Raw genomic sequence first — 27,746 nt, forward strand, 5'->3', positions numbered from 1 at the left:
TGCATTTCTCAATGTCACATACACCTCACTTTCACATACAGTACCTGTTAATTCTTCTGCAGGAAGAAATAACTGCACTCTTCCAGTGTAGACTGCTGATGCAAGTATAAGAAATGGGTCTGTAGTTTAAGGAACACAATAGGCCTATATGAATTTACACCAGAATAGACTGAATTACATAGTGTGTGTGGATGACCCCCATCTCTGATTGAAACATGGTGTACATAGCATCACTGTGAATATGATTAATTGTGTTACATTGGCGATGACTTATAAAAGCTGTTTCCCCCATCCTATATCCCATTGGAGGGTATGTGACTGGAATAACGCCCTCGTTTTGCTGATCTCTCAGTTGCCACAATGTACAGCTTCCTCAATTACTTTATCAGCCACATCAAGGTGTGGCATCTGCTAGTGGCCCGCCCCCTACCGTTCATAATGGCCAAGTCTACTGTAAAACAATTTCCTATTCATAGGGGAGAAGAATTATGAAATATCTGTCATGAAAGTTACAAAAAAAACTTTAATGAATGGTAGAACATAGTTTTTCAGTATTTAGAGTGTAGTGACTATTTGTCCGTTCTATGTTACTTCTATGGAATATTGCATCGCTATCTGTAGAATGCTCTGATGTTACTGCCTTCTTCTGGAGCGGCACTACCCGTGCTGTGATGGCGAGGAAACCCCGTTGACAAGGCACTGCTTTTTCATGACGGTGAGTTTCCCTTTGAGTGTATTATAATTTTGTGATAAAATTTCTAGGAAAAAACACACACAACCTCCTTCCTCCCTTCCTTCGGGGAGGGAAGAGAGTGAGAGTGGAGAGAAATCTATCTGAGACAGAACAGGGACAGTGAGAAAAATATGAGTGGGAGAGGGAGAAGAAGGAGGAGGAGGAGAAGGAGGGGGGAGCAAATTAAAAGTTGCCAAATGGAGATATTGGGTTTCAAGAGGAGTGAGACAGGAGTAAGGGTTTGCCTTCTTTCAGTCGTCTTTATGTTATGCTAATCGAAAAAAACACCTAGGTATCGACACTGTTTAGCCGTGTGAACGAATTCTATCCGACGATTCTAAATAGGCGACAACGGCTAGCTAACCTTGAACAGGCCGATGTTTACAAGTAAAAGTCCGCGGTCAAATAGCTAGCCCAAAGAGCTGTTGCCGAAGACTCCGCGCGGTCGTAAATTCCACGATTGAAATATGTCTGTTCAGCCAATCGAGAGAAATCTGACGTTTTGCATTGCATGCTGGCAGATGAGCTAAATAGGAGACAAATGGTAACCTCTGAAGTCTACCCCAGCACAGCAGAGAAAGCGAGCACGTCAGCGACCAGCTAGAGGCTGGGAGGACAGGCTTTTTGTGCTCGAATGCGATTATCATTGTCTGTCGATTCAGTCTATTTTTGGACATAAATCGCAAGCTGTACATCAGCTGGTGGTCTAAACGATGTTTCCAAAGCTTAAAACCGTGGCACGACTGTCGTTGCTAGCTGTTTGTCTGATGGCACATTGATGCTACAATTTGGGAGGGTGTGATTACTATTTCAAAATTCAATTGGAGCTAAATGTGTCTACTATTCTTTGGATAAACTGATTTATAAATTACTCCGACCCTGACTAGCCATATCGTCTTGTACGCCTACTCCGACCACTAATTTGGTAACTAAGTTAGGTGCAGGGGAGAGGAAACACCATATTTTCAATAGCTTGTGCAACTGGCAAGCTAACAACGTTTTAGCTAGCCGCTGCTTGTTTCCCACATGCTCAATATTCTGTGAAATTTGGAAAATTTAACTAGCTAAATATTCCAGGATTTATTGAGTGCATTTATGCCAGTTATTTGACACGTGTAGACATATCCCCCCATTTAGTGGTGCTAGCTAATCCTGCCCCTATGACAAAATAACCCCAATGTTGAGAAGGGACCTCATTAGAGGTTAGCTAGCCGATTAGCCAACGTTAACCTGGTGATGGTGTCGTAGTTGTCAGCAAATATCTCAAAACGGACACACTTGAAGAGATCCTTCAAAGAGCACGTGTATCGGTGTAACTTGTGAAATAAAATATAGTTTTACTGTTTTATTCATTTTTTGTTGGTGGAAAGCTGAATATAAAGTGGCACTCTTAACTGCGTATGCTAGCAGCTAGCTAGATATCTGGGCTGCTAGCAAAAAATACAGCTAGTTGTTTCACAATTCCAAAACGACCAGTTTTATTAACTATTAATCGTGTAATTCCCTACATTGAGCTACTCAATTGTAGCTGAGACATTTTATGACGCATTTTTATTTGCCTTATTAGGCTTGGTTCTTTCTCAACCAAAGATGGTGGCCGAGTCGCCATTTTGTTTTAACGACTGGTTAAATGTGTTCAAGAGCACAATGTTACATCACTGACTTGACACAATGTATCACATTTGTCATTCGACATGGCGTCGAATGAAAGACACAAAAGTCAAAAATGAAAATGTTGCTACCGTTGGACACATCACAGGCCCCCTACAGTGGCATACCATTTTTCAAAACACCACCTTGATTTAACCCAGGCATTGCAGCTCTGAATTAACAAAATACACAGCTTCACCTTGAGAATATTCTAAGGCTACATTTACTGTTTTGCTCCTCATTGCTATTCACCACATTATTAACTGTTTTATGTCCCCTTTCACCACGATACAAAGCCAGCATCATTGGAGTTAGTTCTGTGGAATGTTGTTGGCTGTAAAACAAAGCAAATGCTTTATAACCTTCAATTCCCAAACAAACAACATTTCAAGGGAACAGGGTGGAGTTATTTACACTTTGATGACCATCTTCATTTAATGGGAGGTGACAGGAGAGTAGACCAATGTGCAGGAGAAGAGACAAGGGTAGGGGCGGGAGCTTCACTCTCAATACTGCACTTTTAATACCATTGTTCTTAACTTCTCTCTTTCTGTGCCTCCCCCATCTCTCTTGTCTCTCACTCTGCCCACTACTCCATCACAGCAAATAAAAGGTGGTGGTTAATGAATGATTCCATGCTCGCTGTCAGAAAGCTGTGAGTGTTTTATTGCATCGTCAACTGTTACCACACCAGAGATAAGCATGCAGATACAGTCTGAGACACACACACAGGAGGAGACTGAGGAGAGGATGGCTCATAATAATTGCTGGAATGAAGTGAATGGAAATATATTAAAAAACAATGTGTTTGATACCATTCCATTATTTCTCCATTTCAATCATTACTATGAACCCGTCCTCCCCAGGTGCCACCGTCCGCCTGTGACCCACCCACCCAGCACGTCCTCTGTGTTGTCTCACTGTTTATGTCTCTGCATTACTTTCCGTAACTCTTTTGTGCTCACAAGCATTCATAAGAATTGTTGCAGCAATGTAGAATAGTCAAGAGGATTTAGAATAAGATCTTTTGCATTTATGAGCTTTTTAGCATAGTTGCAGTATACAGTTAAAATAGGATATCTCCCCCTTCCTCTTATCCTTTCCTCCATTACACCTCTTTCTACTCACTTCACTCCCCTGTCACTTCATCCCTCTCTCTGCTCTCTCCTCACCCAGGTGTCATGGATGATGAGGACGATCGCCGTCTTCTGGATATTATAGGGTAAATCCATATAACACATAAATCACAAACACTATCTATAACACATCTAACACTAAGGCATTAGTAATGGCAAGTGGAACAGATAAATCTGTTGCCCAGGGGTTACGAATGTTAAATAATAATTATATCTATTTTTTTTCTAAAGTCAAATTCGGATGTTCTCTGACTGAAGCTCTCTCCCTCCTTCTGTCCTCCAGGGATGTGCAGGCGTTGAATGACTACCTCCACGGCTCCACCAACAAGTCTGTGAGTGTCTCCCCCTCTGGTCTACTAGTTCATCCATGCCCATTTTAAGTCATAGAATATTAGCACGCTGCTTTGCATACAGGTGAAGTGACGTGTATTTTCTCCCTCAGATTGAGGAGGATGACGTGACGAACGCAGCTTACGGCTCTGCCGGAACCTTCTTCACCAGTAACACTGTGAGTATAAATACATCTGCACTTACCTGCTGGTAATGGGTTTATAAACTGATGGAGCCTGCATAGTTATAAAGTGTTCTCTTTCTCTCAGGCTGGCTCTAACTCCGGCCTCAAAGATGAAGAGTTTGAGGATTCAGCAGGGGTGGGCCTCCAGCTTTCCAGTAGCCTATCGTTCATTGAGGATGAGCTGGGGGGAGAAGCTTCTCCAGGAGGAATGGATCTTGGCGGAGGAGAGGACCAGCCCTTTGACATCCTGCAGAAGTCTCTCATGGAGGCAGACATCACTGAACAGACTCTGGAACAGGAGGCCATGCTAGACTCCCAACCACCTCCCCCTCCTCTCCCCTCGGCCCCCTCCCCATTCCCCCCCCAGCTGGTCTCGGGGGGGTACGGCAGCGGGGTCACCACATCGACTGCAGCTTTTCCCAGTGGTCAGTTCCTCCAGGGCGTGTCCCAGCTGCCTAATGGCCAGGCAGGGGGGCACATCCAGGTGTTGGGGTCCTTTGGCGGGGGAGGGGTCCAGCAGATCCTCCTCCGGCAGGGTGGTGGGGTAGGAGGGGCGGTGGGGGGAGTAGCAGCAGGGGGGCAGGTGTTTGCCACTCCCTCCCCAGTGGGCCAGGTGAACCAGGTAGGCTTGCCCTTTAAGAACATCCCCCTGCAGAATATCATCATCCAGAGAGGACCTGGGGGCGCCCAGGCCCTGGTCAGACCTATCCAGCCCAAACCCCTTCAAGCTGGGGCTCAGACAGTCTATAGCCTGGGACTCCAGACCACAACCACCACCATGGTTAACACCGCGGCCCAGGGACACTACACAGCTAACGGCTCCATCCTGGTCCACTCTCCCTTGGGGCAGCAGAACCAGGGACAGCAAGGCCAGGCCAACCTGCCCCCAGGGCAGTACCTGGTTCACCACAATGGCCCCTCAGACCCATCCCAATCAACCCTGCTAGCCAATCAGAACACAGTACAGCTCGTCGCCGGGCAGAACTTCACGGCGACGGGAGGTCAGCTGATCCAGGTGGGAGGCAGCCAGGTGGGAGTAGGAGGAGCCATGACCCAAACCTGGCAGAATTTTCCTGGTACGAACCCTGCCCCAGTACAGGCGGCATCAAACCAGGGGCGTCTGACGCTGGTTGGAACGGCGACTGGGGTTCGAGGGCAGGTGTCGGGCAGCCCAGTGCAGCGCCTCGTACTGTCTCAGACTCAGAACAGCAGCTCCCTCTCCCCCCTGTCTCTCTCTGGTACTGGTACTGCCTCACAGGAACAGGAGTACTCACAGGTATTAACTACAACTCTCTTCCTCACTTAATTATTACCTCTTTGTATGCGTTTCTATAATATGTTTTTGTATTGTTTTGTTCTCCAATTCCTCAGGACAAGCAGGCTCAGACACAGCTCGTCAACCTCCTTGGAAACAAAGGTTTGTGTTTGTGTTTTTGTGTGTTGTTGTTATAGATGTATATAAACCCCTCTCCTGACTTCTGTTTCTCATTTGTTTCCTAGCTGTGAAAACAATGACCTACATCAGCCAAGACGCCCCGCTAAACACGCAGGTATTCTACATGTTATACACTGTGTGTGTGAGGTCATGAAATGTTGTCAGCTGGTGATTGTCATGCCTGTCTCACAATAACTGATTGACTTTTAAGTAACATAAACTGTTTAAAATGTTTAACATATCCAGCTTCCATGCTTTGCTTACAACCCACTAATGCAGACCTTTGGAACATCTGAATTTTAAAAAGTCTAATAAATACATTTAATATAGCCTACACCATCACAATAAATCCATTATTTATTTTAGGCAGGTCTAAATATGTCGTCCTTATGTTATGCCGTATGACTGTGGGCTATGCTAGATCATTTAGCAGGCAAGATTTGCTTTTAATTTTTGTGGCATTATTTTATAGTTAGAAGAATACAATTGAACATAGCTGAATAAAATAGAAAGGATATTTTTCTCAGGTAGTGCACACATGCAGCTATTCTGTGTTGAGCGGTTAACAAAGAAACCGGTCCTCCTATATGCTTCATTTAGAGTTATTTATGCAACTTTACTTGTGATACAAACGTTGGGCTATATGTTTTGATTTCTAACACATTCTAAGGCTGCATGATGCTACTCTAATGATGATTTGAAAAAAGTCACATGAAAGGCAAGCGCAGGATTTCTTGCGCAGGCTGCACACTTCATCAGTCTCTCATTCACAATTTGACAAGCACTGATAATATTCTCACCCATAAGATTATTCTTAGTAACATTTTATTCATCCACCTCTGGCCTGCTCGCCTCCCTACCACTGAGGAAGTACAGTTCCCGCTCAGCCCAGTCAAAACTGTTCGCTGCTCTGGCCCCCCAATGGTGGAACAAACTCCCTCATGACGCCAGGACAGCGGAGTCAATCACCACCTTCCGGAGACACCTGAAACCCCACCTCTTTAAGGAATACCTAGGATAGGATAAAGTAATCCTCACCCCCCCCCTTAAAAGACCTAGATGCACTATTGTAAAGTGGCTGTTCCACTGGATGTCATAAGGTGAAAGCACCAATTTGTAAGTCGCTCTGGATAAGAGCGTCTGCTAAATGACTTAAATGTAAATGTTTAATGTAAATTTAGAATGGCCCAGAAAAAACAAAAACATGTCATCCGTAGCCTGCACTTGTCACGCCCTGACCATAGAGAGCCTTTGTTTTTCTATGGTATAGTAGGTCAGGGCGTGACTGGGGGGGTTTCTAGCTATTATTTTCTATGTGGGGTTCTAGTTTAGTTTTTCTATGTTGGTGTTTGGTATGATTCCCAATTAGAGGCAGCTGGCTATCGTTGTCTCTAATTGGGGATCATATTTAAGTAGCATTTTGTCCACCTGTGTTTTATGGGATATTGTTTTGAGTTAGTGTATGTTACACCTCTTTGTTACGGTTCGTTTGTTTCGTTCTTTCTTTGTTTTGTGCCAGGTAGGTTTTTAATATGCCAGGTAGGCTACACTGTTTGTGAAGTGTATTAATGCGCTTAAATTTTAAGCAATAAATATGGCAGCACGAGAAAGCAGGCATCCTCTTTTTAAATAGTGTTCAGTCAAAACTATGTTTTCACAAGTGATTGAACAAAGCTTATAAGAACACATGTTTCACTAGGCTCTAGGCTATGGGCTCTCCAACTGTGTTCCATGGGTCTTGGGACTATAGGCTACGTTTGAGGTTATTTAGCCACTTTAGTTGTGATACTAACCTTATAAAAACATAGTCCCATGGGCTAAGATACATGATGCATGAGATGATTTGAAAAAGTTGTGCTGTTTCTGGCCTTAGACTGCACACGCTTGGCATCATTCACAAGTCATAATATTCTCACCCATTAGACTATTTTCAATTTAATCTTGTCTTTTCAAATATTATTTAGTATATGTGTGAAATTAGTTTAGATTTAGACTGGGCCATTATCATTCATGGAACAGAGGCAGGGTCAAAAAATACATGTAATCTGTAATGAAATGAAACCTTTATTTAACCAGGCAAGCCAGTTACGAATACATCCTTCTATACAATGACGGCCTACCGGGGAACAGTGGGTTAACTGCCTTGTTCAGTGGCAGAACGACAGATTTGTACCGTGTCAGCTCGGGGATTCGATCCAGCAGCCTTTCGGGTTACTTGCCCAACACTCTAACCACTAGGCTATGCACTTGAATAGCCAATGGAAGAAGCTTTTCCCATGGTTCATTTTCATGCTAGTCAGGTAGGCACGCCCCCCCGATTTATAAAGTGAAGCGATGTGCTTGATATTAGGAAAGTTGAGAAATAAATATAGTAGGCCTAGCCTATAGAAAGCGGATGGGATCCTCTTCTTTTTAATAGTGGCCTATAGAAATATTGCGAAACATGGGTTTACAGACCTGTGTGGTGGTGATGATGATGATATTGAAATATGTCTCTTGTAGGTCAGTGCTCAGAAGAGGCCGGCCCCTCAGCAGCTCACCAGAGGAGGAATGTAAGTAGTGTATGTGTATAGATGCCCGTGTGTGTGTGTGCATGCAGTGCTCTTGTGAAAGTCTACACACCCCTTGCACAGTTTTCAAATTTTGCTGCCTTATAGGTCCAATGCATCTGTTTTTATCTCAATATCAAATCATTTCTGAGTAACAATTAAGTGCCTTACTGTGATCGTTTTCAATTATAATGGTCAAAAAGAAACAAAATAGCAAGAATGGCTCTCTTGAGTGTTGAGTGTTCCTGTATTGTCCAGTCTCCACCCTGACTTACATCTTCTTAAAATAACCTGAGGCAAGGTTTGAATATTGCTGTCCATCAATGATTCCCTACCAAATGTACTGAGCTTGAGCAATTTTGACAAAAACAATGGATGTACGTTGCCTTAAGAGTTGAGCAAGGTTGGTAGAATCTTATTCAAAATGATTCACAGCTGTAATGGCTGCTAAAGATGCTTCCACTAAGCATTAACTCTGGGGTACGAAGACATGCAATCAATACATCCTCATTTTCCATTTCATAGTCATTTGTAGAATTTTCTGTGATTTTTCTTTCACTTTGGATTGGTTTTCATTTAATCGTTTTTAGATAGAATTTTAAGGCAGCAAAATGTGAAGACTGTGCAAGGGGTGTGTAGACTTTAACTAGGGACTGGATATGTGCGTGTCAGTGGTGTACCGCAGTTTTGCTGGGCACCCCCTTGGGGGGCTGCTGGAGTGTGTGTGTGTAATAAGTGTACTATGTGTGTCTCCCCAGGATGCTACAGCAGTTGAGGATGGATCATTCGGGGGTTCTGTCACCTGACATCGCCCGCTTCACCTCATTGGATGACGCACTGCACAGACTCCTCCCCTACCATGTGTTCCATGGAGCTCCGCCCAACAGGGAAGAGTTTTCCCAAGGTCAGCTGTTTGTTCACCCGCCCGGAGGTGCATATGCGACAGCCCAAAGTCAGACACTAACACGGAGCCCAAATCGGCTGCGCGCGCATACATTTATTTTGTCCCCCCACATCAAAGCGATCACTGCACCCAGGTTAAAATATCAAAACAAACTCTGAACTAATTACATTAATTTGGCTATAGGTCAAAAGCATTAAACATTTATGGCAATTTAGCTATCTAGCTTGCTGTTGCTAGCTAATTTGTCCTGGGATATGAACATTGAGTTGTTATTTTACCTGAAAGGCACAAGGTCCTCGACAATTAATCCACAAATAAAACGGTCAACCGGATCGTTTCTAGTCATCTCTCATCCTTCCAGGTTTTTTATTCTTTGAACTTATATGGTGATTGGCATCTAAACTTTCATAGTATTACCACCATGACCGACAACACAGTTCGTCTTTCAATCACCTACTTGGTATAACCAATGAGATGGTACGTGGGTATCTGCTTCTATAAACTAATGAGGAGATGGGAGAGGCAGAACTTGCACTGCGATCTGCATCACAAATAGAACTGACTTCTATTTTAGCCCTTGGCAACGCAGACCGCGAGCAGTGTGGGTGCAATAATGGAATAATATAGATTTCTAAATTTATTTTGCAACGCTCGCGCATGCGATGTGAGCGGTGTAGTCAGGGTATAATGTGGTTTTACAACAGCAAGGCTCAAATCAAGATGGCAGTGTTGCCATTGTTTATGAAATGTTTTCGTTAGAATGTCAAAATCATCTAACCCTCATATCACACAAACTGAAATCATAATATAATATTGTTTCCACATTGTATAATCGATTAGTGAGAGAGAGCCTCAAATATCACATTTATTTGAATGTATCCGCTGTACACATAAATTCCGGCAAATTTGTTCCTGTTTCAGTCACGTATTTGTGTGGGTAAAACATAAACACCCTAATGATTGGTTGACAATAGAGCCTCCCACAATGCATGCGATGGCTGCATGGCGCAGTTGGGGAAAAGCAACTGAAGAAACGTCATTAACTTTGTTCACATTATTTTTGTAAAGTTCATGGCGTTGACATGTTGGTGTGACGCTGCTTGCTTAGCGAGTACCACTTACTCCTGATTCGTCTCACACTGAGGCTTGAACCTTGGTGACCAATGATGCTCACCGACTTGACAAAAGTGATCTGCTCGCACATTAAGATGGGCATGATGCAATGCTTTGCTCTCACACAGTCACCCAGAGTATCTGCGCTTGTGCACGGGTGCGCTTCACGCTGCTACAACGTGGTAGTTACAGGATCAAAACAGCTGAGGGTTTAGCCTTGCGCTTCAACGCTCCAGGTTGTTGCGGAAATTGACCCACTACTACTGTTTAAGTCGTGCACCTACGTCATCTCGCGTCATCTCCCTAAATCTACCTTTAATCAAAGGTAGGCTCTATTCAATCAATCCCTATCCCAGTCTGCTGTTCCCACATGCTTCAAGAGGGCCACCATTGTTCCTGTTCCCAAGAAAGCTAAGGTAACTGAGCTAAACGACTACCGCCCCGTAGCACTCACTTCCGTCATCATGAAGTGCTTTGAGAGACTAGTCAAGGACCATATCACCTACCTGACACCCTAGACCCACTCCAATTTGCTTACCGCCCAAATAGGCCCACAGACGATGCAATCTCAACCACACTGCCCTAACCCATCTGGACAAGAGGAATACCTATGTGAGAATGCTGTTCATCGACTACAGCTCGGCATTTAACACCATAGTACCCTCCAAGCTCGTCATCAAGCTCGAGTTCCTGGGTCTCGACCCCGCCCTGTGCAACTGGGTACTGGACTTCCTGACGGGCCGCCCCCAGGTGGTGAGGGTAGGCAACAACATCTCCACCCCGCTGATCCTCAACACTGGGGCCCCACAAGGGTGCGTTCTGAGCCCTCTCCTGTACTCCCTGTTCACCCACGACTGCGTAGCCACGCACGCCTCCAACTCAATCATCAAGTTTGCGGACGACACAACAGTGGTAGGCTTGATTACCAACAACGACGAGACGGCCTACAGGGAGGAGGTGAGGGCCCTCGGAGTGTGGTGTCAGGAAAATAACCTCACACTCAACGTCAACAAAACTAAGGAGATGATTGTGGACTTCAGGAAACAGTTCAACTGCTCCGCCCACAACCGTAAGGCTCTCCAGAGGGTAGTGAGGTCTGCACAACTCATCACCGGAGGCAAACTATCTGCCCTCCAGGACACCTACACCACCCGATGTTACAGGAAGGCCATAAAGATCATCAAGGACAACAACCACCCGAGCCACTGCCTGTTCACCCCGCTATCATCCAGAAGTCGAGGTCAGTACAGGTGCATCAAAGCTGGGACCGAGAGACTGAAAAACAGCTTCTATCTCAAGGCCATCAGACTGTTAAACAGCAACCACTAACATTGAGTGGCTGCTGCCAACACACTGACTCAACTCCAGCCACTTTAATAATGGGAATTGATGGGAAATGATGTAAAATATATCACTAGCCACTTTAAACAATGCTACCTAATATAATGTTTACCTACCCTACATTATTCATCTCATATGTATACTTATATACTGTACTCTATATCATCTACTGCATCTTTATGTAATACATGTATCACTAGCCACTTTAACTATGCCACTTTGTTTACATACTCATCTCATATGTATATACTGTACTCGATACCATCTACTGTATCTTGCCTATGCCGCTCTGTACCATCACTCATTCATATATCTTTATGTACATATTCTTTATCCCCTTACACTTGTGTATAAGACAGTAGTTTTGGAATTGTTAGTTAGATTACTTGTTGGTTATTAGTGCATTGTCGGAACTAGAAGCACAAGCATTTCGCTACACTCACATTAACATCTGCTAACCATGTGTATGTGACAAATAAAATTTGATTTGATTTTAAACTTGACCTGACCTATCACGTTATGTATTACTGCCCCACAGTGGCAAGAAGTGACCTCCCAAAAAACACAAACTATACAACACATACAGTTGAAGTTGGAAGTTTACATACACTTCGGTTGGAGTCATTAAAACTCGTTTTTCAACCACTCCACAAATTTCTCGTTAACAAACTATAGTTTTGGCAAGTCAGTTAGGACATCTACTTTGTGCATGACACAATTCTTTTTTCCAACAATTGTTTACAGATAGATTATTTCACTTATCATTTAAGGTGTCAATTCCAGTGGGTCAGATTAACATACACTAAATTGTCTGTGCCTTTAAACTTCTTGGAACATTCCATGGCTTTAGAAGCTTCTGATAGGATAACTGACATCATTTGAGTCAATTGGAGGTGTACCTGTGGATGTATTTCAAGGCCTACCTTCAAACTCAGTGCCTCTTTGCTTGACATCATGGGAAAATCAAAATAAATCAGTCAAGACCTCCGAAAACAAATTGTAGACCTCCATGTCTGGCTCATCCTTGGGAGCAATTTACAAACACCTGAAGGTACCATGTTCATCTGTACAAACAATAGTACGCAAGTATAAACACCAAGGGACCACGCAGCCGTCATACCGCCCAGGAAGGAGACGCGTTCTGTCTCTTAGAGATGAACGTACTTTGTTGCGAAAAGTGCAAATCAATCACAGAACAACAGCAAAGGACCTTGTGAAGATGCTTGAGGAAACGGGTACAAAAGTATCTATATCCACAGTAAAACGAGTCCAATATCGACATAACCTGAAAGGCCGCGCAGCAAGGAAGAAGCCACTCCTCCAAAACCGCCATAAAAAAGCCAGCCTACGGTTTGCAACTGCACATGGGAACAAAGATTGTACTTTTTAGAATAATGTTCTCTGGGCTGATGAAACAAAAATAGAACTGTTTGGCCATAATGACTATTGTTATGTTTGTAGGAAAAAGGGGGAGGCTTGCAAGCCGAAGAACACCATCCCAACCGTGAAGCACGGGGGTGGCAGCATCATTTGTGGGGGTGCTTTGCTGCATCAGGGACTGGTGCACTTCAGAAAATAGATGGCATCATGAGCTAGGAAAATTATGTGGATATATTGAAGCAACATCTCAAGACATCAGTCAGGAAGTTAAAGCTTGGTTGCAAATGGACCTTCCAAATGGAGAATGACCCCAAGCATTCTTCCAAAGTTGTGGAAAAATGGTTTAAGGATAACAAAGTCAAGGTATTGGAGTGGCCCTCACAAATCTCTGACCTCAATCCTATAGAACATTTGTGGGTAGAACTGAAAAAGTGTGTGCGAGCAAGGAGGCCTACAATCCTGACTCAGTTACTCCAGCTCTGTCTGGAGGAATGGGCCACAATTCACCCAACTTATTTTGGATGCTTGTGGAAGGCTACACAAAACGTTTGACCCAAGTTTAAACAATTTAAAGGCAATGCTACCAAATACTAATTGAGTGTATGTAAACTTCTGACCCACTGGGAATGTGATGAAAGAGATAAAAGCTGAAATAAATAATTCTCTCTACTATTATTCTGACATTTCACATTCTTAAAATAAAGTGGTGATCCTAACGGACCTAAGAAAGAATTTTTACGAGGATTAAATGTCAGGAATTGTGAAACTGAGTTTAAATGTTTAAATGTAAACTTATGACTTCAACCGTGCGTGGCTCCTAGCCTCCCCTGCATACAGTAGATAGGTGACTTTCTTTACTAACACTAAAACAAAACTACAAAAAATGTAACTGTTTTTATAGAATTTAAGCTAAATAAAAACTAGTAAAGTGGATCTGCAAAACTGAATTTCAAATAAAAAATGGAGAAACGCAAAACTATAATAACCTTGATTCCTAATGTGATGGATGGACTTGATAATCACAATTTAGGCTAATAATATAACTCAATCACTGTTTGTAAAAATGCATGAGCACGTAGTGATGTAGAGTTGGCCTAGCCTATAAATACAATTTTATTTGTCACATGCTTCATAAACAACAGGTGTAGACTAACAGTGAAATGCTACCTTATGGGTCCTTTTCCAACATTGCAGAGTTAAAGATAAAAGAAATTACAATAATGACAAAAAATAACTAATGACAATAACAAGAATGACAAAAAATAACATGTCATTGAAAATGCAGGGAGTACCAGTACTGAGTCGATGTACAGGAGTACGAGGTAATTGAGGTAGCTATGTACATATAGGTAGTGGTAAAATGACTAGGCAAGTAGTAGCAGCAGCATATTTTATTTATTTTTTATTTCACCTTTATTTAACCAGGTAGGCTAGTTGAGAACAAGTTCTCATTTGCAACTGCGACCTGGCCAAGATAAAGCATAGCAGTGTGAACAGACAACACAGAGTTACACATGGAGTAAACAATTAACAAGTCAATAACACAGTAGAAAAAAAGGGGAGTCTATATACATTGTGTGCAAAAGGCATGAGGAGGTAGGCGAATAATTACAATTTTGCAGATTAACACTGGAGTGATAAATGATCAGATGGTCATGTACAGGTAGAGATATTGGTGTGCAAAAGAGCAGAAAAGTAAATAAATAAAAACAGTATGGGGATGAGGTAGGTAAAAATGGGTGGGCTATGACTTAAATGTAATGTAAATGTAATTTACCGATAGACTATGTACAGCTGCAGCGATCGGTTAGCTGCTCAGATAGCAGATGTTTGAAGTTGGTGAGGGAGATAAGTCTCCAACTTCAGCGATTTTTGCAATTCGTTCCAGTCACAGGCAGCAGAGAACTGGAACGAAAGGCGGCCAAATGAGGTGTTGGCTTTAGGGATGATCAGTGAGATACACCTGCTGGAGCGGGTGCTACGGATGGGTGTTGCCATCGTGACCAGTGAACTGACATAAGGCGGAGCTTTACCTAGCATGGACTTGTAGATGACCTGGAGCCAGTGGGTCTGGCGACGAATATGTAGCGAGGGCCAGCCGACTAGAGCATACAAGTCGCAGTGGTGGGTGGTATAAGGTGCTTTAGTGACAAAACGGATGGCACTGTGATAAACTGCATCCAGTTTGCTGAGTAGAGTGTTGGAAGCAATTTTGTAGATGACATCGCCGAAGTCGAGGATCGGTAGGATAGTCAGTTTTACTAGGGTAAGTTTGGCGGCGTGAGTGAAGGAGGCTTTGTTGCGGAATAGAAAGCCGACTCTTGATTTGATTTTCGATTGGAGATGTTTGATATGAGTCTGGAAGGAGAGTTTACAGTCTAGCCAGACACCTAGGTACTTATAGATGTCCACATATTCAAGGTCGGAACCATCCAGGGTGGTGATGCTGGTCAGGCGTGCGGGTGCAGGCAGCGAACAGTTGAAAAGCATGCATTTGGTTTTACTAGCGTTTAAGAGCAGTTGGAGGCCACGGAAGGAGTGTTGTATGGCATTGAAGCTCGTTTGGAAGTTAGATAGCACAGTGTCCAAGGACGGGCCGGAAGTATATAGAATGGTGTCGTCTGCGTAGAGGTGGATCAGGGAATCGCCCGCAGCAAGAGCAACATCATTGATATATACAGAGAAAAGAGTCTGCCCGAGAATTGAACCCTGTGGCACCCCCACAGAGACTGCCAGAGGACCGGACAGCATGCCCTCCGATTTGACACACTGAACTCTGTCTGCAAAGTCATTGGTGAACCAGGCAAGGCAGTCATCCGAAAAACCGAGGCTGCTGAGTCTGCCGATAAGAATATGGTGATTGACAGAGTCGAAAGCCTTGGCAAGGTCGATGAAGACGGCTGCACAGTACTGTCTTTTATCGATGGCGGTTATGATATCGTTTAGTACCTTGAGCGTGGCTGATGTGCACCCGTGACCGGCTCGGAAACCAGATTGCACAGCGGAGAAGGTACGGTGGGATTCGAGATGGTCAGTGACCTGTTTGTTGACTTGGCTTTCAAAGACCTTAGATAGGCAGGGCAGGATGGATATAGGTCTGTAACAGTTTGGGTCCAGGGTGTCTCCCCCTTTGAAGAGGGGGATGACTGTGGCAGCTTTCCAATCGTTGGGGATCTCAGACGATATGAAAGAGAGGTTGAACAGGCTGGTAATAGGGGTTGTGACAATGGCGGCGGATAGTTTCAGAAATAGAGGGTCCAGATTGTCAAGCCCAGCTGATTTGTACGGGTCCAGGTTTTGCAGCTCTTTCAGAACATCTGCTATCTGGATTTGGGTAAAGGAGAACCTGGAGAGACTTGGGCGAGTAGCTGCGGGGGGGGTCGGAGCAGTTGGCCGAGGTTGGAGTAGCCAGGCGGAAGGCATGGCCAGCCGTTGAGAAATGCTTGTTGAAGTTTTCGATAATCATGGGTTTATCGGTGGTGACCGTGTTACCTAGCCTCAGTGCAGTGGGCAGCTGGGAGGAGGTGCTCTTGTTCTCCATGGACTTCACAGTGTCCCAGAACTTTTTGGAGTTGGAGCTACAGGATGCAAACTTCTGCCTGAAGAAGCTGGCCTTAGCTTTCCTGACTGACTGCGTGTATTGGTTCCTGACTTCCCTGAACAGTTGCATATCGCGGGGACTATTCGATGCTATTGCAGTCCGCCACAGGATGTTTTTGTGCTGGTCGAGGGCAGTCAGGTCTGGAGTGAACCAAGGGCTATATCTGTTCTTAGTTCTGCATTTTTTGAACGGAGCATGCTTATCTAAAATGGTGAGGAAGTTACTTTTAAAGAATGACCAGGCATCCTCAACTGACGGGATGAGGTCAATGTCCTTCCAGGATACCCGGGCCAGGTCGATTAGAAAGGCCTGCTCACAGAAGTGTTTTAGGGAGCGTTTGACAGTGATGAGGGGTGGTCGTTTGACTGCGGATACAGGCAATGAGGCAGTGATCGCTGAGATCCTGGTTGAATACAGCGGAGGTGTATTTGGAGGGCCAGTTGGTCAGGATGACGTCTATGAGGGTGCCCTTGTTTACAGATTTAGGGTTGTACCTGGTGGGTTCCTTGATGATTTGTGTGAGATTGAGGGCATCTAGCTTAGATTGTAGGACTGCCGGGGTGTTAAGCATATCCCAGTTTAGGTCACCTAACAGAACAAACTCTGAAGCTAGATGGGGGGCGATCAATTCACAAATGGTGTCCAGGGCACAGCTGGGAGCTGAGGGGGGTCGGTAGCAGCCGGCAACAGTGAGAGACTTATTTCTGGAGAGAGTAATTTTCAAAATTAGTAGTTCGAACTGTTTGGGTATGGACCTGGAAAGTATGACATTACTTTGCAGGCTATCTCTGCAGTAGACTGCAACTCCTCCCCCTTTGGCAGTTCTATCTTGATGGAAAATGTTATAGTTGGGTATGGAAATCTCAGAATTTTTGGTGGCCTTCCTGAGCCAGGATTCAGACACGGCAAGGACATCAGGGTTAGCAGAGTGTGCTAAAGCAGTGAGTATAACAAACTTAGGGAGGAGGCTTCTGATGTTGACATGCATGAAACCAAGGCTTTTTCGATCACAGAAGTCAACAAATGAGGGTGCCTGGGGACATGCAGGGCCTAGGTTTACCTCCACATCACCCGCGGAACAGAGGAGGAGTAGAATGAGGGTGCGGCTAAAGGCTATCAATACTGGTCGCCTAGAGCGTTGGGGACAGAGAATAAAAGGAGCAGATTTCTGGGCATGGTAGAATATATTCAGGGCATAATGCGCAGACAGGGGTATGGTGGGGTGCGGGTACAGCGGAGGTAAGCCCAGGCACTGGGTGAAGATGAGAGAGGTTGTATCACTGGACATGCTGGTTGTAATGGGTGAGGTCACCGCATGTGTGGGAGGTGGGACAAAGGAGGTATCAGGGGTATGAAGAGTGGAACTAGGGGCTCCATTGTAAACTAAAACAATGATAACTAACCTGAACAACAGTATACAAGGCATATTGACATTTGAGAGAGACCTACAGCGAGGCATACAGTAATCACAGGTGTTGAATTGGGAGAGCTAGCTAAAACAGTAGCTAAAACAGTAGGTGAGACAACAACAGCTAATCAGCTAGCACAACAACAGCAGGTAAAATGGCGTTGACTAGGCAGGGAGGGTCGGAATAACTACACACAGAGCCTGAGTGCGGCTGGGGCCGACAGATAAAACATAAACAAGCAGAATGGAGTACCGTGATTAATGGACAGTCCAGCATGCATCAGCTATGTAGCCAAGTGATCAGTGTCCAGGGGGCAGCGGTGGATGGGGCAGGGAAGCTGGACTGGCGAGTATTATCCAGGTTAAAAAAAAACTGTCTGGCTGTGCCAACAAAAAAAAGCCGCTAACAATGACCTAATAGCTTGTAGCTAGTTAGCCTGGTTAGCTTCTGGAGGTTCTTGAGTGTGTTCTAAAAATTAAAAATAATAGCGATTCCGTATCACATTTGGGTGAGTGTGAGTGTGTGGCATCAGTATGCATGTGTGCGCGGGCATATGTATGTGTTGTGGTGTCGGTGTAAGTACAGTCCAGTGTGTGTGCATAGAGACAGTGTAAGAGAGTTAGTGCAAAAAAAAAGGTAAATGCAGGTTGTCCAGGTAGCCATTTGATGCGCTATTTAGCAGTCTTGTTTAGCTGTCTTATGGCTTGGGGGTGGAAGCTGTTCAGGGTCCTGTTGGTTCCAGATTTTGTGCACTGTAACCGCTTGCCAACAATTTATGGCTTGAGGGGGAACGTTGATCAATCTAATGTTCTAATACACTCGTTGATATTGAATAATAGAATATTCGTTTCTATGTTAAAAATTATACATTTTTGGGTCCATTTGTTGAAATTGAACAATAGAAAATTGGTTGAAATTGTTTACATTTCTTATTTTTCTACCATGTAAAATGTTCTAATTGACCTTTTGACCTGAAAGTTGAAATATTAGCGTGGCTGGAAAATTGGTTCAAGTCATCACTGTGGTTCAAGTGGATGCTACCATTTCAGTGCGGGGGAGATTGACCTCGTCTACACTGTAAAGTGGTCAATTAATGTGGTCCTTGGAGTCTCACACACACAGTGATTATTTATTTATATATAGCTTATGATCATTGATCTAAAGCCTATTTAGATAAATGTATTATTTAAATATATTCAAACAGCGCTTAAAATGAGCTCCTTTGCCTCTCCTCCCACAGACACGTTTGCGTAAAATCCCTGCTTCACCCCTCCCACATCTGTTGGATATAATGCAGATAGGCTATAGTCTAATTAACATTCACTTTCCCACTATAATATACTATTAGCCTACAGGTTAGGATAGTGGGGTGCAAAATAGCGGTGTTGTAGTGAATTTGGAGGGCAGCTCAACATGGGACACATACACACGATCCCAATATACAGTAATTTGTTTCATTGGGTGTGTCATGTAGCCTACTAGCCTCCATTCGCTAAAAGGATAGTTGCCATAAAGGGGTAATACTACTGTTAAAACTGTAATATGTAACTTTTTGGGCAACCTGACCAAATTGACATAGAAATGTGAGTTATAGAGCTGTCATTTTCATTGAAAGCAAGTTTAAGAAGCAGTAGATTGGTTCTATGTGTGCTATGTCTATGCTTCCAGTTAAGTTTTGCATTTGTGCATTTGACTTTCGATTTTGTAGACCAGCTTAAAAGATCTGAAAATACAATATTTTTGGTTATTTGGAAAGTTCACAGCGATTTAGATGTACAATGATTCTTTACACTATACATTGCTTAGTTTGCCCATATTCAGTTTGTGACAAAACATCTTCACAGTCAGTTTTTTTGGTTGTCCGAGAATGCCAAGGGTGTGCAAAGCTGTCATCAAGGCAAAGGGTGGCTATTTGAAGAATCTCAAATATAAAATATATTTTGATTTGTTTAACACTTTTTTTGGTTACTACATTATTCATTATGTGTTATTTCATTGTTTTGATTTCTTCATTATTATTCTACAATGTAGAAAATAGTAAAAATAAAGAAAAACCCTTGAATGAGTAGGTGTTCTTAAACTTTTGACCTGTAGTATATATATTTGTATTGACTGTAAAAACACAAGCAAATTAGCTTCAAGTGATTTTAATTTCAGAAATCTGTTCTAAAGTATTGCCACATGTAGTAGTAGAGAGAGAGAGACACTCAGTGGACACAACCCTGTTCACGAAAATGATTAGCTCCTACAGAGTGAGTCACATGGGCGTGGCTTGCTATATAGAGCATTCAGTTATTATTCGATTGAACGTTTGAATGGGCAAAACGAGTGACCTAAGTGTGGTATGATCATTGGTGCCAGGCATGCCGGTCCCAGTATTTCTGAAACAGCCGGCCTCCTGGGCTTTTCACGTACGATAGTGTCTAGGGTCTACCGAGAATGGAGCGACAAAACACATCCAGTCAGCGGCAGTCCTGTGGGCAAAAACAGCTCATTGATGAGAGGTCGAAGGAGAATGGCAAGAATTGTGCAAGCTAACAGGCAGGCCACAAACGCAGCATAACCATGGTGTTCAGAACAGCATCTCAGAATGCACAACTTGTCGGTCCTTGTCACGGATGGGCTATTACAGCAGACGACCACACTGAGTTCCACTCCTATTAACTAAAAATAAGAAGAAGCACGTGATCACCAAAACTGGATAATTGAGGAGTGGAAAAATATCTCCTGGTCCGACAAATCCAGGTTCATGTTGCGTAATGCGGTTGGCGGAGTCAGGATTTGGCGTAAGCAGCTGAGTCCATGGCCCCATCCTGCCTGGTGTCAATGGTACAGGCTGGTGGCGGTGGTGTAATGGTATGGGGAATGTTTTCCTGGCACACGTTAGGTCCCTTGATACTTGTTGAGCAATGGTTCCATTCCCTGAAGAATTTGGGCTGTTCTGGAAACAAAGGGGGTTCCGACCCGGTACTAGATGGGTTTACCTAATAAACTGGCCACTGAGTGTATGTGATCGTATTCAAATATGTAAGCAAGGTTTTAAATGATTATGTTTTAGTCAAATATTTGATCGGTTTTGGCTTCTTGTGGTCAATTTGCAGTCTACAAGAGAAAATCTTCCTGCGGCTGAATCTAGTTGATGATCCCTGAGAAAGGCTATATTGTTCATTAAATTAAGTTGCGATTTTTGCTAACTAAAAGACAGATCTTTTCATTGTCTTCTCTTTACAGCAGCGTTTCCCAAACTTGGTCCTGGGAACCCCAGGGGGTGCATGTTTAGTTTTTTGCCCTAGCACTACACAGCTGATTCAAATAATCAAAGCTTGATGATTAGTTGATCATTTGAATCAGCTGTGTAGTGTTAGGGCAACAAAAACAAAAAAACGTGCACCCATTGGGGTCCCGAGGACTGAGTTTGGGAAACACTGCTTTACAGCAATAGTTTGGAAAGAAAATAGCTATGTTTTCCCGTAATTGTATTTTGAAATATTGCAATATGCCTGGCTGGGCCTCTCTACTTTTCACTGACAGTCGCAACTCAACAATCATCTATTTGGTATTTGCCGTGTGCGCTGCCCAAATTGCGGGCCCTTCCTGCTGGAGGCAATGTGATTTTAAAAACAATCCACAGCTTGTTTTTTTCAAAGAAGCTCATAATCCTTTGTGGCCAAATTATGCATTCTGGTGCTGTAGCCTATTTTTTATGTTTTAATTTATTTATATAATATACTATTTAGGCTTTAATTATGGCAATTGAATTCAATATACTTTAGGAAAAGCTTAGCTATATGCCTTTGTTGCCCGAGAATACCAGTGGTGTCTTTAATGAATAGAATTAATGCTTCAATCTAGTTTACATTGTTAAAGTTTGTCATCTCTCATTCTCTTAAGCAGTTAAGATGTTTAAGGACCGGGGACAAAATGCAATTAAAAAAAAAAAAATTAACAAATGACATCAGTTTAACCGGTTTTAAGGAAATTAAAAGCTGTGAAAACAACCAAACATGTTTCTGATAAGATTTCAGTTCGTCTTGGATGCATATTTTATGTGGTTGGAATACTATCGGCTTTTATGACGCTGATAAGGATAGGGACCGTCTGTAAAGGTGCAATCTCTCATTCACATTCTCTCAAGAGGCTGAATGAAATAAATCATATTTCTCCACTCCTGTTCATGAGTCAAAATGTAGGTTTTGTATATGAATTGGTATAGTGTCTCACAATCATTACACAGAACGTAGCTGCCACTGCAATCATTCTCTTTTACCTCTTCACCAAATCTTCCCCATACATTAGGCTACCTACTGTTCTGACCCTCCTGTTTATTTTCAACTCTCCATTTCGCAGCTTTTCTCTTATTGAATTCAACTCAGACTTTTTGTCTCAGTGGATCGACGTTAACTTTTTCTGCCCAAGTTCCCAAAACATTTGGCAATTGGTGTGTATTTGGTAAACTTACAGTTAGTCCCTAAATAAAAACCTCAATGTAGCCTATAGATATGAACTGCGCAATAATGATACATTTCTGGATTTTTAATGCATTGTTTTCTCTTTATTCAACCCGCCCGCCACCCACCCGCCCTTCATCCACGGCATATTTCATGACCCTAAACCCGTCCGCCCTGCGGACATAACCGCTGGGACTGCAGGTTGTGTGTCAACCCATGCACCACTAGTGTGTGTGTGTGTGTCTGTGTAACCACTGTATTCTGTCTCTTAACAGTGGATGATGAGTTTGAGTCGATGGCGACTCAGGTGTTGAAGAGGACCCAGGTCATGATCAACAAATACAGACGACTGCTGATGGTGGAGGCTGAGGTGAGTACGCACACACACAATTATTTTGAATCTTTGAAAAGTGTTGTGCTAACAGGAAGTCCCTTCCCCTCCCTGCAGCGCTCCAGTCCCTCCTCAGAGATGGTGATGATTGACAGGACCTTCAACCAAGAGGAGCGCCAGAACCTGACACAAGACAAACGTATGATACTGGTGGACCCAGGTGAGGAGGCGGGACTTGGCAGGGGTGTGGACCATTGAGCAAGTATGGACCATTGTTTTTTTCTCATCGTCTCTCTCTCCCTCCATAGATGGCTTCTTGGAAGATTTCTGCTGTGGGGTGAAGACATCTCCCCTCTCTCTACCCTGCCTCCCCTTGGACCCTCTCTCCACCCCCTCGTCCAGCCACGGCGGAAGACAGACGGGGAGGGGGGTGACCACAGACCCCCTTACAGGACAGACCACCAGTCGGGCTATGGAGACCCGGGGGGAGGAGGGAGAGGAGGAATAGACTCTTTTAAGAGTATCATGGACCTGAGGAGGACTCAACATAGCAACTATGGAAACAAAGCTGCCTCTAGCAACCACAGCAACTATCACCATGGCAATGTGGCTGCTACTGCCACAGTCGCGATGTCGACAGAGCCGGTACAGACTCAGTTCCTGTCTCACCTGTCCTCCTCTCACCCCCAGGCCCCCCTGCCCCTCCCTCCCACCCTGCCTGACACAGACTCGGTTCTAGAGGCAGCTGTGAACAGCATTCTAGAATGTTAGACAGACAGATTTGACAGACGGACGTGCCACCATTCCATCTCTCTCATCCCCCTTCATCCTTTGCCTCGCCGGCTCATTCTTGGGGCTACATGTTTGTTATTGTTTATTTTCTTATTTTCCTCTCCCATTGTCAGTCCTTTTCAACCAGCTCTGAGTTAGTTACAGTCATAGAAATATAATCTAGATTATTTTTCTATGGTTACAGTACTATGGTTACTGTAGGACAACCAGGGGTCATGACCTGTGTTACATCATGTCCTGTTGGGTGTGAGCTGGAAGAAGATATCAACCCCCTGAACCCCAACTTTAGCCACGTGCAATTATGCTGAAGTTTAAGGAGGAAGAATATGATGACGATGATGATTCTGTGCCTGAGAAATTCTATGTTGTCCTTCAAATGTTTACATGAAGAAGCCTTGTAAGAAATGTCCTTTAATTTTTGCACCTGACATTACACACCTTCACACACTGAGTATAACAAACATTAGGAACACCCCTCCCCTCCCCCATGATAACAGCCTCAATTCGTCGGGGAATGACTCTATAAGGTGTCGAAAGCGTTCCACAGGGATGCTGGCCCATGTTGACTCTAATGCTTCCCACAGTTGTGTCAAGTTGACTGGGATGACCTTTGGGTGGTGGAACATTCTTGATACACACAGGAAACTGTTGAGCGTGAAAAATCCAGCAGCGTTGCAGTTTTTGACAGAGACCGGTGTGCCTGGCACAATACAACCATACCTCGTTCAAAGGCACTTACATTTTTGGTCTTCTGAATGGCAAACATACACAATCCATGTCTCAAGGCTTAAAAATACTCCTCCCCTTCATCTACACTGATTGAAGTGGATTTAACAAGTGACATAATTAAGGGATCATAGTTTTCACCTGGATTCACCTGGTCAGTCTAATGGAATGGAAAGAGCAGGTGTTCTTAATGTATTGTATACTCCGTGTATAATACCATAGTCATTTGATGGATTTGACAACTACAATAAATATATTGTTCTTTTTCTGTTCTATACTTCAGTTTTCATAGTCAAGCCAGAGAGACTCACTCACACTCTGAGTGTCTAACTACTAAAGCAGCTTTTGGTTTTCTGTCAGTTTTTAAAATGTATCTTTGACATTTTTCTTATGTACCTTAAAGGTATGTGATGCCCCTCGCGCGCGCACACACACACACACACACACATTTTGTTCTTCTATCCTCGTGGGGACCTAAATTTAATTTCCATTCAAAATCCTATTTTACCTAACCTTAACCCCTAAACATTTGTTGTGTTCGGGTTCTGCGCATGTGACAAAGTTTGAATTGAACTACCTAACTCCTAAACCTAATTGTAACCATAACCCCTAAGCTTAAAATAGCCTTTGTCCTCATGTACCCACAAGGGATAAAACATATATTTTTTTTACTATCCTTTTGGGGGTTTTAGGTCCCCACAAGGATAGAAAAACCAACCCACACATCAAACACACACATTTTGTTCTATCTTCATGGGGACCTAAAATTAATTTCCATTCAAAATCCTATTTTTCCTGACCTTACCCAAACCCTAATTGTAAGCATTAACCCTAAACCTAACCTCTAAGCTTAAAATAGCATTTGTCCTCATGGGGATGTGGGAAATGTCCCCACGAGGGGAGAATTTTTCTTGTTTTACTATCCTTGTCCCCACAAGTATAGAAGAACCAAGACACACACACACACGTGTATTGGTGTTGGGGGGAGCTAACTCCTCAGATTGAGGGAAAAATGTTACAACATGTTTATCTTTTTTTATTTAGATTAGATTTAGTTAATTTAAAAAAATGAAACATCACCATTATTTGTGTTGTTAGTGATGTGTGTCCCAGCGATGTCAACACGCAACCATGGCAATGTCTTACTGTCATGTGATACAATGACCCTGGAAGGTCATGGATTGTATATGTATGTCCACTCTGTGAACGTGTGCTGGTGTGTTCGTATGTTTGTTGTGTGTTCACTCACCCCGGATGAATGTTACTCGTTCCCTAGCACACTTAGTTTCCCCTCCTCCACTCTATCCTTCTCTCCCTCCCCACAGTTAAGAGATGAGAGACAAGTGTATGGTAAACTCTGCTTTTAAACTGACTGAAGGAACAGATTGAAGGCCTTAGATAGAAAGTGTCAGTTCTGTCTGAGTGAGTAAGGGCTTGAATGGTCGTGTTCTCTTGCTCAAACGTCGCATACATCAACCAATGGTTGCGTGCCACGTCCTTGACTGTGCCGTGGCGTCGGGCACCAGATTGCTAGAACATATGTGGCACGTCTATCCTATCCTGGTGTTGTAAGGTCTTCATGTGCCAGCAGTGTCTGAGCAGAAGAACACAACCACTGGGCGTGGCCTTCTCAGCCCTGGTCCTGAGGACCACTGTGTCTGCTGGTCGACACTCAAATGACACACTGTTCCCCATATATTTTTACCCAGAGCCTATGTAACTCATCCTATGTGACTCAAAAGTAGTGCACTATATGGGAAGTAATTTCACACAGGAGTGTCTTGAGGGGTTGAGGTACTAGGCTATGCCCTTTCTGCCAAGGAGAGCAATACATTTCTACTTTCTTGACCCGTCTTCACTGTTGACTTTCTTTTGGTCTGTCTCACTATCTACATGATTTGTATAGGGGCTTTTTTGGTATAAAAAATGAACGTGAAACACAAAATATTTATAATTTTTTGTAAGGAAAACCCCAGAGGAAAAACACAAGAAAATGAAGTTATTTTTTATTCTGTTGGCTTTGAAGTGTTCCAAGAGAAATTGTTACAAAATACTGTCAGTTGTTCATTTCTAGTTTGTGTGTTTACTACAACAGCAAAAATAGGTCAATAATAAATTCATTTTGAATAAAATCATAAACTGGCTCAGCCTGATTGATTTAATACATTCGCCAACACATGTATTATTGGTAGTAGTTAGATATTCAGTTTGTTGTGGGGTCCAGTATGAAACTCATACTGCTGGTCATTATTTCACATTCAATTCATTCAAGGCTCCACAGACAACATAGCATGTTGCTGGTAGAGCAAAATCATGAGCCATATACAAAAACAGTCCAAGAGTGACAGACAACAGGTGGACAGTCTTGGGAGCCCTTCACAGGTTCTGGTTTCACTTCGTTGCTGTTCACACTACAAGTAATATTAACTAGTCCTAGTAATACAAGTGCTGCTGAAGTATCCTTCCCTTTCATCACAACAGAAAAAATCATAAAAAATGCCACACATACAGTGGGGCAAAAAAGTATTCAGTCAGCCACCAATTGTGCAAGTTCTCCCACTTAAAAAGATGAGAGAGGCCTTCATCATAGGTACACTTACACTATGACACAAAATGAGAAAAAAAATCCAGAAAATCACATTGTAGGATTTTAATGAATTTATTTGCAAATTATGGTGGAAAATAACCTACAAACAAGCAAGATTTCTGGCTCTCACAGACCTGTAACTTCTTCTTTAAGAGGCTCTTCTGTCCTCCACTCGTTACCTGTATTAATGGCACCTGTTTGAACTTGTTATCAGTATAAAAGACACCTGTCCACAACCTCAAACAGTCACACTCCAAACACCACTATGGCCAAGACCAAAGAGCTGTCAAAGGACACCAGAAACAAAATTGTAGACCTGGACCAGGCTGGGAAGACTGAATCTGCAATAGGTAAGCAGCTTGGTTTGAAGAAATCAACTGTGGGAGCAATTATTAGGAAATGGAAGACATACAAGACCACTGATAATCTCCTTCGATCTGGGGCTCCACGCAAGATCCCACCTTGTGGGGTCAAAATGATCACAAGAACGGTGAGCAAAAATCCCAGAACCACATGGGGGGACCTAGTGAATGACCTGCAGAGAGCTGGGACCAAAGTAACAAAGCCAACCATCAGCAAGGGCAACGAGGGCATCTTTCAGCATGACAATGATCCCAAACACACCGCCCGGGCAACGAAGGTGTGGCTTCGTAAGAAGCATTTCAAGGTCCTGGAGTGGCCTAGCAAGTCTCCAGATCTCATCCCCATAGAAAATCTTTGGAGGGAGTCGAAAGTCTGTGTTGCCCAGCAACAGCCCCAAAACATCACTGCTCTAGAGGAGATCTGCATGGAGGAATGGGCCAAAATACCAGCAACAGTGTGTGAAAACCTTGTGAAGACTTACAGAAAACGTTTGACCTCTGTCATTGCTAACAAAGGGTATATAACAAAGTATTGAGATAAACTTTTGTTATTGACCAAATATTTATTTTCCACCATAATTTGCAAATAAATTCATTAAAAATCCTACAATGTGATTTTCTGGATTTTCTTTCTTCTCATTTTGTCTGTCATAGTTGAAGTGTACCTATGATGAAAATTACAGGCCTCATCTTTTTAAGTGGGAGAACTTGCACAATTGGTGGCTGACTAAATAC

The 27,746-nt window shown here is 43.3% G+C and overlaps 1 protein-coding gene across 3 annotated transcripts; it reads left to right on the forward strand.

Annotated features, from left to right (window-relative positions):
* The first annotated feature begins 446 nt into the window (after nt 1–446).
* Nucleotides 447–26,201, forward strand: LOC115144098 (BRD4-interacting chromatin-remodeling complex-associated protein-like). 3 transcript variants are annotated; one of them, XM_029684813.2, is made up of 13 exons: nt 447–715; nt 2,987–3,038; nt 3,560–3,605; nt 3,803–3,851; nt 3,962–4,027; nt 4,119–5,309; nt 5,405–5,450; nt 5,534–5,583; nt 7,971–8,020; nt 8,776–8,921; nt 22,489–22,583; nt 22,662–22,764; nt 22,853–26,201. In XM_029684813.2, exons 2-13 carry the CDS (start codon nt 3,011–3,013, stop codon nt 23,050–23,052), a joined length of 2,070 nt encoding a protein of 689 aa, XP_029540673.2. In that variant the 5' UTR covers nt 447–715; nt 2,987–3,010; the 3' UTR covers nt 23,053–26,201. The 3 variants fall into 3 exon arrangements, with proteins under 3 accessions (XP_029540673.2, XP_029540676.2, XP_029540675.2); XM_029684815.2 differs by lacking the exon at nt 447–715 and adding an exon at nt 794–966; XM_029684816.2 differs by lacking the exon at nt 2,987–3,038.
* The last annotated feature ends 1,545 nt before the right edge of the window (nt 26,202–27,746 follow it).

This window comes from Oncorhynchus nerka, linkage group LG16 (assembly GCF_034236695.1).
Source record: "Oncorhynchus nerka isolate Pitt River linkage group LG16, Oner_Uvic_2.0, whole genome shotgun sequence".
In the NCBI taxonomy this organism is placed as follows: domain Eukaryota; kingdom Metazoa; phylum Chordata; class Actinopteri; order Salmoniformes; family Salmonidae; genus Oncorhynchus; species Oncorhynchus nerka.

What these genes read in the sequence shown, in the direction of transcription:
- LOC115144098 (XM_029684813.2), top strand. Translation starts at nt 3,011, where the DNA reads ATGATTCCATGCTCGCTGTCAGAAAGCT. An exon ending in ATGCTCGCTGTCAGAAAGCT is followed by an intron (nt 3,039 to 3,559) that starts GTGAGTGTTTTA and finishes CTCCTCACCCAG; the next exon opens with GTGTCATGGATGATGAGGAC. An exon ending in CAGCTCACCAGAGGAGGAAT is followed by an intron (nt 8,021 to 8,775) that starts GTAAGTAGTGTA and finishes GTGTCTCCCCAG; the next exon opens with GATGCTACAGCAGTTGAGGA.